The sequence below is a fragment of the Gobio gobio genome, assembly GCF_949357685.1.
Source record: "Gobio gobio genome assembly, chromosome: 3".
NCBI lineage: Eukaryota > Metazoa > Chordata > Actinopteri > Cypriniformes > Gobionidae > Gobio > Gobio gobio.
The window spans coordinates 35,860,451-35,872,881 of NC_137099.1; the positions used below are offsets into that span (position 1 = coordinate 35,860,451).

Consider the following 12,431-nt stretch of genomic DNA (forward strand, 5'->3'; position numbering starts at 1 on the left):
GACAGATTTGTGGAGGTGTATGATGGATAATTTATAGCATAAAGGGTTTATCATGTATGCCATCACTGCCATTTCTGTTCTCTCTTTATTGTCAAGCATTTTCTCTCTCATTAATTTGCTTATTTGCACCAATGTATATAGAATAATTGTTTTACTTTTTTTTTTATAAATTTAGATTTTTTTAAGATTTCTTTTTCTTCTTCTTATGTTAATGTAATACAGCATGTACGTCTAAAAGCAGGATTTCAAATAAAATTGGTAACAAAAAAAAAATTTAAATCTACATTCTAACATTCCCCATGCTCTGAGGTGAGAAGCAAATCCGACTGTAAAATGCTGATTCACTCTCTTAATTAGAGGTGTTTGAGACAGTCGTCTCACCCTCTCATCCCCAGCTGTCTGCTCAAGTGTCGTGTGAATCTTAAGCCTTCTCATACACTAGCTATGACTAATTACTGAATCTCTCTTGTGTTAGATGTCCTGGACCGTTTCTAATCCAACAAGATGCTCACTACAAATTGCTGACAGAGAAAAAGCCAGCATTTGTGCTACGCTTAGCTTTTGTCCTCCAGCTTTTTAAAAATGTTTTATTTCCTTTGTTCACAAAAATGCGTGCCTTAGTAATTATGGGTCATTTGCTGGGCTCTTTGCGTAATTAGACGTTTTAATTGTGCCCCGGTACAAGGGAATTAGCTAAGCTTTACTCTCCAAAGTGAGCCCCATGCTTCCGCTGGTCTTTGTGAGGCACTTCCACTCATCGTACAACTGGCTTAGTGACATCAGACAATTAGGGCCATTCATGAAATCTCAAGTGCCTTTTTTTTGTTATTTGTTCATCTATATGATGTGTGGACAATAATGTGGAGTCTCTGTTCCTGAGGGTCAATTATATGCACTGGGTGGCTCCTTAGCAAACATTCTGACTCTCTGATGGCTTTTATGATTCTAGCTAGTAGGGATGCACCACAATTTCAGCATCCGAAAATGGCATTTTTGTTTTTTGGCCGAAAGAGAAAAACAGCCAAAAATATGAGCTGGAAATGCACTATATTGCCAAAAGGGACGTCTGCCTTTACATGCACATGAACTTCAATGACATCCCATGCTTAATCCGTAGGGTTAAATATGGAGTTGGCCCACCCTTTGGAGCTATAACAGCTTCAACACTTCTGGGAAGGCTTTCCACAAAGTTTATGAGTGTGTTTATGGGAATTTTTTACCTTCTTCTAGAAGCACATTTGTGAGGTCAGGCACTGATGTTGGATGAGAAGGTCTGGCTCGCAGTCTCTGCTCTAATTCATCCCAAAGGTGTTCTATCGGGTTGAGGTCAGGACTCTGTGCAGGCCAGTCAAGTTCCTCCACACCAAACTTACTAATTCATGTCTTTATGGACCTTGCTTTGTGCACTGGTGTGCAGTCATGTTGGAACAGGAAGGGGCCATCCCTAAACTGTTCCCACAAAGTTGGGAGCATGAAATTGTCCAAAATGTATTGGTATGCTGAAGCATTAAGAGTTCCTTTCACTGAAACTAAGGGGCCGAGCCCAAACCCTGAAAAACAACCCCACACCATAATCCCCCCTCCACCAAACTTAACACTAGGCACAAAGCAGTACCGTTCTCCTGGCAACTGCCAAACCCAGACTTGTCCATCGGATTGCCAGACAGAGAAACGTGATTCTTTTTTCCAGAGAACATGTCTACACTGCTCTATAGTCCATTTGCGGCATATTTTATACCACTGCATCCGACGCTTTGCATTGCACTTGGTGATGTAAGGCTTGGATGCAGCTGCTCGGCCATGGAAACCCATTCCATAAAGCTCTCTACGCACTGTTCTTTGCCAAAATATTTTGCGTATTTTTATTTTTATTTTTTTCTGCAAATAAACATTGTACATTTAATCATTGTGCAATTTTGTGTTCATCTCACTATTAAATCAATTATTGACCGCTTAGCATTCTAGATATCAGCATCTGACCTGGCCTACCACTAATTCTAACCATGAAAATATTGAAATTCAGATTTTAACAGTATAAGAAAGAAAAAAACTTGCCCACTATGTATCTGACCTTTATTAGTATAATTTGAGTACTTTATTGTTAAATTGGTAAAGATTTTAAAGGTCACATGTTGGTCTAGTAGTAACATAACATTTTTGTATTATATACATCATTGCATGTACATCAGTAGCAAGAACATATTTGTTTGCATTCTATTTAATGATATCTTGTAAACCAATAGCAAGCCAGAAAAAGCAATAGAGAATTGTAGTGTAGAGAATATGACAGAGCCGTCTGCATGATCCATGACTGATAACAACCACAAAGACTGCTCAACAAAACTAGTTTCAGCACCATTATAATATAAAGTTTGTATATGAGACATTACTGTTATAAGCAGTGTCATATCGTGGTGTTTGTAAATTGTCAGTGGTAAATGGTGCCTATGACGGAGTGTTTTGTGTGACATTGTGGGCTGATATTTGGCTACTTTTGCCCACAATTGGTCTTGATTTTGTTGTGGTTTTGTTGAACTTGGATGCTATGAATGAATGACTGAGAGGACCAAAGGGAGAGATCTAGATCAAGAGACAGATTGCTTGACATTTAAACTTCTGAAATGCACTTGACAGCAGCTGTCAAACTCTTTAACAAATCACTAAAGCTTGTATTCAAAGCTTAACCCTGATAATTTACTTACCCTATACTTTGTTCTGTATAAAGTTGTCTGTGTACATATAAGAAAATCATTTAAACTGATAATAGACACGTCAATATATGGCTCCATAATATCCTCTAATAACCTACTAAGTAGTAGGGGAAGAAAAATGTGCATTTATTTTTAAATTGTAACATTTAGATATACGTTAAGCATTAGTTTCGGATGATGATGCTTTGGCCAGTGTATTATAAAGGGAAATCTTGGCCCGGGGGGCATCTACCCTAGTGTACTATTGCATTTCCAGTATTGGATTTTTCCATCTTCTGCTTTTGGATCTTCTCTCTACACATTTATGATCATTATTCCGAGTTCACATCTATTTGAACATTTGTGTGTTTTAATTGATTAGTCTGTTCTGGTTCTGTCTTCACAGTGTCTGGTTTTTGAAGATGCTCCAAATGGAGTAAAGGCGGGTCTGGCAGCTGGAATGCAGGTGGTGATGATACCAGATGATAACCTGGACCGCAGCCTCACACAGGAGGCCACCTTGCTGCTCGGAAGCATGGAAGAGTTCAGACCAGAACTCTTCGGTCTTCCAGCCTACCCATAAGGACAGTAATCACAGCAGTAATTTCAATTCCACTGTTATATCCTGTCAATTTTTTGAAAAAAAGGGATTCAGGCTGCAGTGTAGCTCCTGCAATCAAAAACAGGGGAAACTAATCTCTACCATTATTTCTGTCAGCCATGGATTTGCTGTTCAGGGAGAAAACAGAATGCTTATTGTTTCGATTTTTTTTTAGTCAGTCACAACTCTGAATCTTTTTCCTTTGAACACCTGAATGACACGGATAAATTTTGATTATGCTGCTCAATTAGCCTCTATCGAACCATTAGGCTATATTGACATTTTGCATTTCAACCAATTACAGTGTACTATATTCTTTCTCTCTTTCTTTCTAATTTGAATTTGAGTGTTTGTCTCTAATAAATCTCTAATTCGGTGCAAGCTCACAACTTTCCGGTCATGGTTTAAATTTACAGTAAGTGACTCTTTTACAATCCCACTTGACCAGTCGTGTTTTCTATTAGCGTTACCTTTCCTCCTTGCAGAAGTCTATTAAAATACCAAAGAGATTTTTGAGTTTGAACTATGTGGCGTAATCCAATAAAGGGGATCCGAGAGCGCAGTCGTCTTTCATCTTCTTCCAATGTCCGCCCTCACAGCGCTGGAGTTAGCATGTTCACTCACTTCAGCGCTGTCCAACATCTCAAAGAGTTCAAGCCGTCTTCTTTCAGCCTTCCCCTCTGGTAAGAAGAAAAAAAAATTTCGCCAGCATCCGCATGTGCCATGTCCTTTCATCAATAAAGATGGGGTAATCTGGAAAGCTTTTCCTCCTTTAGGACTTTTCTCTCCATGAAGGTCTTTTACATGTCATTTCACACCTGAAGGATCTAAGGCTCAGGGTGTGAGCGTCTGGGGTATGTTAGTGTGCATACACCAGTGTTAGAAATTTATTTATTTTTTTTACTAAGAATTTCCTTGGGTGGAATTGATTTTTCATAGGCATTTTTACCTCTATAAAGGCTTTTTATCATATAAAACACAAATTATTGCCCATTTATCAAATACTTCAGTTGAATTCATACATAAATTAAACCTTGCATCCATTTGTTAAATAATTTAACTGAAATCAAAATAAATTATCAATCTAAACATTAAACACTGCCACAAATGTTAGTAGGCAGGTCAATATCTAAATATGCGGCACTTTTACCCCAGATCCCTGACTAAATTCTGACCCTAGTACACACATTTCTATGTGTATTGGAAGCACTTTTGTGTGCAGTGCATTCATTTAATGTGTTTCCATAGAGAATATTTGTATGGCGTATCAATAATTCCATTATGTTGGTAATTGTTTGATTGATTGAATGAATGAGATTTAATGAATAAGAAGTAGTCTTGTAGTGCCATTTGTGAGCACACTGTGTGTGGATACATATTTCTGTAGACTGTGTACCTCCATTGTATTGAAGCATATGGTACTTGAATGAAGCACATTGTGTATTTTTTTTCCCTCCCTCTTTTGTAAATGTCTAGCTGAACAAATTAAATGACTTGTTTATCTCATTGATCCCTTGATATTTTAATAACATATTACTCATGCATGTTGGAGTATGACATATGCAATTAATTGTAATGAATTATTTTAATAAAACCATCTTACAGTTTTTCTCACTCGCTTTGGTAAATTTTTTTAATCGTCCTTAAGATTTGCAAACCAGTGCATTTCTCATAACAATTTGTACAAACTGCTCCACACAATCGATTTCCTGCAAAAGCCTGTAATTTGCTCAACATCCTTTGTTCATCTCTCAAAAGTAGCATTTACGTTTGTCAATGAAAATTCAATTCAATTCAAATTTATTTGTATAGCGCTTTTCACAATACACATCGTTTCAAAGCAGCTTTACAGAGAGTGCATTTCATAAATGTACATTGAAAAATGTTAGAAAGAGAATGTTAAAGAAAAATGTTAGAATAAGTTAATCAATCATGTATTATTTTAGGCCATAAGAACGCTGGCGTTGAGTCGTCTCTTCACAGGCGTCGAGTCGTCTCATCACAGGTGTCGGGGCATCTGAAGTCTCCATGAGAGGCTGGATACAAACTGGAGCTGACGAACTAGTTACTAGTGTCCCGAGATAACAACAGAAAAGCAGATGGGAAATAATTAGCATAGCTGCTGTTCTGAATACTAATGCTTTTGATCCGATTTAACTGTAGTATAAAAGGTAATTATAATGTGAATGCTTGGCTAAAGAGATCTTTAATCTAGTTTTAAACTGGGACAGTGAGTCTGAACCTCGAACAATATCAGGAAGACTATTCCAGAGTTTAGGAGCTAAATGTGAAAATGCCCTCCCTCCTTTAGTGGACTTAGATATCCTAGGAATGACCAGAAGCCTCGAGTTTAGTGATCTTAAAGAGCGCGATGGATTGTAGGGCGATAGAAGATCCGTTAAATACACTGGAGCTAAACCATTTAGGGCTTTATAGGTCAGTAGCAATAATTTGTAATTGATACGGAACTTAATAGGTAACCAGTGTAGAGATGATAGAATTGGTGTTATATGATCATATTTTCTTGACCTAGTAAGAACTCTAGCAGCTGCGTTTTGGACTAACTGTAGCTTGTTTATTGATGATGCAGGACAACCAGCTAATAAAGCATTACAGTAATCTAGTCTCGAGGTCATGAATGCATGAACTAACTTTTCTGCATCAGAAATAGATAGCATGTTATGTAGCTTAGCAATGTTTCTAAGGTGGAAAAATGCCGTTCTTGTAACATATGAAATATGATTTTCGAAAGACAAGTTGCGGTCTAATATAACACCCAGGTCTTTTACTGTAGTGGATAAAGTGACAGGACATCCTTCCAAGTTAAAGTTGTATTGTGAGAGGTTTTGTGGGCAGTTTTTTGGACCAATAAGTAATACCTCTGTTTTATCTGAATTTAATAGCAGAAAATTACACGTCATCCAGTGTTTAATATCTTCAACACACGCTGTCAGTTTAGATAATTTAGCGTTTTCATCTGGTCGTGATGAAATATATAATTGAGTGTCATCAGCATAACAGTGGAAATTAATTCCATGTTTTCTTATAATATTACCAAGTGGCAGCATATATATTGAGAATAGCAGAGGGCCTAGCACGGATCCTTGCGGCACCCCATAGTCTACTGACGTTATCTTTTGATTTTTCCCCATTTAGACAGACAAAATGGTAGCGGTCTGATAAATACGATCTAAACCAGTTTAATGCCTGTCCCTGAACACCAGTGTAATTTTGAAGTCGATCTAATAGTATTTTATGATCTATAGTATCGAACGCAGCACTAAGATCGAGTAGAACTAGTATTGAGATACAGCCTTGGTCAGAAGCTAGAAGTAAATCATTTGTGATTTTAACGAGCGCGGTTTCTGTGCTGTGATGCGGCCTGAATCCTGATTGAAATTTTTCATAGATATCATTTTCTTGCAAGAAAGAGCACAATTGAGCGGACACAACTTTTTCTAGTATTTTAGACATGAATGGAAGATTTGAAATTGGTCTGTAATTTGCTAGGTTATTATGATCTAATTGTGGCTTCTTAATGAGAGGTTTTATGACTGCCAACTTGAATATTCTTGGAACATGACCTAAAGATAAAGACGAGTTAATAATATTGAGAAGATGCTCTTCCACTACAGGTAACAACTCATTCAGTAGTTTAGTGGGTATTGGATCTAATAAACATGTTGTTGGTTTAGATGCAATGATAAGTTTATTTAGCTCTTCCTGTCCTATAGTTGTAAAGCGGTGTAGTAGTTCTTGAGGGGCGATAATTGCGGTTGAATCATAAGACATCATTAAAGATTTTACATTTACAATTTTGTTTCTGATGCTTTCTATTTTCTCAGTGAAGAAATTCATAAAATCATTACTACTAAACTGTAACGGAATATTTTGCTCAGGCGATGCTTGTTTATTTGTTAGTCTAGCCACGGTGTTAAATAAAAACCTTGGATTATTTTGGTTATTTTCTATTAGTTTGCGGAGATGCTCAGCCTTGGCTGCTTTTAGGGCCTTTTTATAACGTGCATACTATCTTTCCACGCGATTCTAAAGACCTCTAAATTAGTTTGTTTCCATTTACGCTCTAAGTTACGAGTTTCTCTCTTGATAACATATGTAGCACTGTTGTACCATGGTGCTTTAGTTTTCTCTTTAACCTTTTTTAATCTAATTGGTGCAACAATTTCTAATGTACTAGAGAAAATGGTGCTCATACTGCTAGTCATTTTCTCTAGTTCATCTGTTTGTTTGGGTTCACTTAGCAGCTGAGACAGATCCGGTAAGCTATTTGAGAATCTATCTATAGTGGTTGGAAGGATTGTTCTGCCTGGTCGATAACGTGGCGAAACATGACAGATTTCAGCAGTACGCAGTATGCAAGTTACCATGTAATGGTCAGTGACATCATCACTTTGCGGTATAATATCTATATCGGTTGGGTTGGTTCCATGTGATATAATTAAATCTAGTGTGTGATTAAGACGATGAGTGGGACCAGTGACGTTTTGCTTGACCCCAAAGGAATTTAATAGATCTGTAAACGCAGCCCCTAACGCATCATTTGTGTTATCTACGTGTATGTTAAAATCTCCAACAATTAATGCTTTATCGACGTTGACCAATAGATCTGAGAGAAAGTCTGCAAACTCTTTTAGGAAATCAGCATAGGGCCCTGGAGGTCTATATACAGTAGCCAAGGCTAGAGATAATACGGATTTCTTTCTTACATCTAAGAGCGTAACATTTAGCACTATTACTTCAAACGAATTAAACCTTTGACCTGTTTTCTGGGTAACATTAAGAATATCTCTATAGATTGTTGCAACACCGCCGCCACGACCAATCAGACGGGGCTCATGCTTATAACAGTATCCTGGTGGAGTAGACTCATTAAGACCGAAATAATCATTTGGCTTAAGCCAGGTTTCAGTAAGGCAAAGTACATCGAAACTATTATCTGTGACCATTTCATTTACAATAACCGCCTGAGCGATCTGGTTTAATCACAATTAGATTTTTCCTAGATCCTACAGTAGATTTAGTGTTTGACCTCACTAAACGAGGAATAGACACAGTTTCTATATAATGTTCAACATTGGTACTTATGTCAATTAAGTTAGGACAAAATTGTTTTTGTTCACTAATATTGAGATTTTCTGGTTTAATCACAATTAGATTTTTCCTAGATCCTACAGTAGATTTAATGTTTGACCTCACTAAACGAGGAATAGACACAGTTTCTATATAATGTTCTACATTGGTACTTATGTCAATTAAGTTAGGACAGCAAATACTGTGATTTGGACTTTGACTTACTAGTCATATGATGGTGTGCAGCGCTCTGGAGATCCGCCGCTCCGATTCTGCTGGGGTGAAGGCCATCAGGACGGAAGAGCCTAGGTCGCTCCCAAAACAGATTCCAATTATTTACAAAGAGCAGCTTCTGTTCATTACACCATGACATTAACCATTCATTTAGAGCAAATAGTCTACTGAACTTTTCATGTCCTAGTCGGTACGTGGGAAGGGGTCCAGAAACGATGATCGTTGCTACAGGCGATGTTCTGCGCACCGTCTCGACCAGACTCCTGTAGTCCTTCTTCAGAACCTCCGTCTGCCGCAGCCTGGTGTCGTTCGTTCCCGCGTGCAGCACGACAGCTCCGATGCGCTCGTCACCGTTCAGGATCTCGGGAACCTGCGCAGCGACATCGAGAACACGAGCACAAGGAAAGCAGTGAGTGATAACCTTGCCTTTACCTGAGGTAGCGTGGACATGCCGGACGATGGAAGTACCGATGACCACAGCGTCGCGTTACGTCTGGCGAAGAGGGGAGAAGCGGTTCCGGGTGGAGATCTCGAAGACCGGGAGGGGCGGAGAGGTCCTAGCTCTGGTCCTGGCTCGCGTCTTCCGCTGTGGAAACACCCAGGGTCCATGGTGCTGTGTCGGTGCCGGAGTGAACGAAACCAGGGATGATGATCGTGTCCTGGGTGCTTGGGTCCTGTGCAGAGAAACACGCGGAGTAGACGAGGTTGGAGTTAAAAGATTACTATCCACTGACTTGAGAGCATCGGCTCGCGATTATTCAAGCGCTGTTCTTCGCTCTCTCAGCACGGCTTGTCTGTCTAGAAGGCAGCGAATCTGCTTCTCCAATGACTCCAACTCCAACTGCACCGAATGCAGCTCGAACGTGTCCTCACCTGCACTCAAAGGTAACATTAGACACACATCCGAGTTATTCGCCATTGTAGCAGATGTGCTACGATGGCGAATTGTAGGTATCAGTGGTTACCGGGTGTAACGTTAAACAAGATACCACGCGTGCAATGCTAGCGGGCTACGGCTAGTAGCGGAAGTTCGGATATAAGTAGCGATAGCAAAGCAATCCGATTGTTTTTTATAGAGAATCGTATCGGAGATATGTTCACACGCTGTAAATAATAGAAAGTATTCGTTTGTAAGCGAGTGTTAAGAAGAAAATCAAGGATTATGAATCAATTTGACGGAGCTCAAACACAAACAACGCGCTCACAACCTGCGCATGCGCTTATATGGTAATCTGTTTTCAATGTATGTGCCATTAGAACGAAAAGTTATTGTGTCATTGTAAACTACCGTTTTGATGACAATGATTGAAAATGCACAAGACTGCACTTTATCTGTATGACATACTGTACAAATTTACACATTTACACAACTTCAACTGTACAAATTTACACATTGCTCTGTGGGATATTGATTGTAAGAGAATGAACAGGATTCACAGTTACACTTTCACTGTTGGTCTGTCAACAAATTACAGTACAATATAATTGTATAGACAATTATATGTATATATATATACAAATACATATACATATACATATATATGCCTAACATTATGACATTATGATGATGGGTGAAGTGAATAACACTGATAGCTCTTCATCAAGGCACCTGTTATTGGGTGGGATATATTAGGCAGCAAGTGCACATTTTGTCCTCAAAGTTAATGTGTTAGAAGCAGTGAAAATGGGCAAGCGTAAGATTTGAGTGAGTTTGACAAGGGCCAAATTGTGATGCTAACTGACTGGGTCAGTGCATCTTCAAAACTGCAGCTCTTGTGGGGGAGTTCCCTGTCTGCAGTGGTCAGTATCTATCAAAAGTGGTCCAAGGAAGGAACAGTGGTGAACCAGAGACAGGGTCATGGGTGGCTCATTGATGCTCATGTGGTCCAATCAAACTGAAGAGCTACTGTAGCTCAAATTGCTCAAGAAGTTAATGCTGGTTCTGATAGAAAGGTGTCAGAATACACAGTACATCACAGTTTTTTGCGTATGGGGCTGCATAGCCACAGACCAGTCAGGGTGCCCATGTTGACCCCTGTCCACCGCCAAAAGCGGCAACAGTGGCCATGTGAGCATTAGAATTGGACCACGGAACAATGGAAGAAGGTAGCCTGGTCTGATGAATCACGTTTTCTTTTACATCAAGTGGATGGCCGGATGCGTTGCCTACCTGGGAAACACATGGCACCAGGATGCACTATGGGAAGAAGTCAAGCCAACGGAGGCAGTGTGATGCTTTGGGCAATGTTCTGCTGGTAAACATTGGATCCTGCCATCCATGTGGATGTTACTTTGACATGTACCACCTACCTAAGTATTGTTGCAGACCATGTACACTTTTTCATGGAAACGGTATCCCCCGGTGGCTGTGGCCTCTTTCAGCAGGATAATGTGCCCTGCCACAAAGCAAAAATGGTTCAGGAATGGTTTGAGGAGCACAAGTTTGAGGTATTGATTTGGCCTCCAAATTCTTCAGATCTCAATCCAGTCGAGCATCTGTGGGATATGCTGAACAAACAAGTCCAATCCATGGAGGCCCCACCTCGCCACTTACAGGAATTAAAGGATCTGCTGCTAACATCTTGGTGCCAGAAACCACAGCACACATTCAGGGGTCTAGTGGAGGTCATGCCTCTACGGGTTAGAGCTATAAAAGGGGGACTAACACAATATTATAATGTTAACATTAAAAGGTCATAATGTTATGCATGATTGGTGTATATATAGATATTCTGTACAAAACACTATATTGCCAAAAGTTTTGGGACGTCTGCCTTTACATGCACATGAACTTTAATGACATCCCATTCTTAATCCGTAGGGTTTAATATGGAGTTGGCCCTCCCTTTGCTACTATAACAGCTTCCCATGAGCTTTAGGAGTGTGTTTATGGGAATTTGACCATTCTTCAAGTGCATTTGTGAGGTCAGGCACTGATGTTGGACGAGAAGGCCTGGCTCACAGTTTCTGCTCTAATTCATCCCAAAGGTGTTCAGTTGGGTTGAGGTCAGGACTCTGTGCAGGCAAGTCAAGTTCCTCCACACCAAACTCACTCATCCATGTCTTTATGCTCAATCATTAAGAGTTCCTTTCACTGGAACTAAGTGGCCAAGCCCAACCCCTGAAAAACAACCCCACACCATAATCTTTACACTTGACACAATGCAGTCAGGCAAGTACCGTTCTCCTGGCAACCGCCAAACCCAGACTCGTTCATTGGATTGCTAGACAGAGACGCGTGATTCGTCACTCCAGAGAACACGTCTCCACTGCTCTAGAGTCCAGCGGTGACATGCTTTACACCACGGCATCCGAAGCTTTACATTGCACTTGGTGATGTAGAGCTTATATGCAGCTGCTCGGCCATGGCAACCCATTCCATGAAGCTCTCTACGTACTGTTCTTGAGCTAATCTGAAGTCCACACAAAGTTTGGAGGTCTGTAGCTATTGACTCTGCAGACAGTTGACGACTTCCGCGCACTGTGCGTCTCAGCATGCGCTGACCTCGCTCTGTGATTTTACGTGGCCTACGACTTCGTGGCTGAGTTGCTGTTGTTTCCAGTTGCTTCCACTTTGTTATAATACCACTAACAGTGGAATATTTAGTAGTGAGGAAATTTCACGACTGGACTTATTGCACATGTGGCAACCTATCACTAATTCCTAACCTATCTACCTAATTCACTGAGCTCCTGCGAGCGAGCCGTTCTTTCACAAATGTTTGTAGAAGCAGTCTGCATGCCTAGGTGCTTGATTTTATACACCTGTGGCCATGGAAGTGTTTGGAACACCTGAATTCAATGATTTGGAGGGG

At 40.0% G+C, this 12,431-nt stretch overlaps 1 protein-coding gene across 1 annotated transcript in view; it reads left to right on the forward strand.

Moving 5' to 3' along the window:
• The window catches only part of pudp (pseudouridine 5'-phosphatase), a 73,879-nt gene extending 68,971 nt beyond the window's left edge, over positions 1-4,908 (forward strand). Inside the window, exon 4 of the mRNA XM_079813428.1 lies at positions 3,097-4,908. Coding sequence (XP_079669554.1) covers positions 3,097-3,273 — 177 coding nt within the window. The 3' untranslated portion in view covers positions 3,274-4,908. The remainder of the gene's footprint in view (positions 1-3,096) is intronic.
• The last annotated feature ends 7,523 nt before the right edge of the window (positions 4,909-12,431 follow it).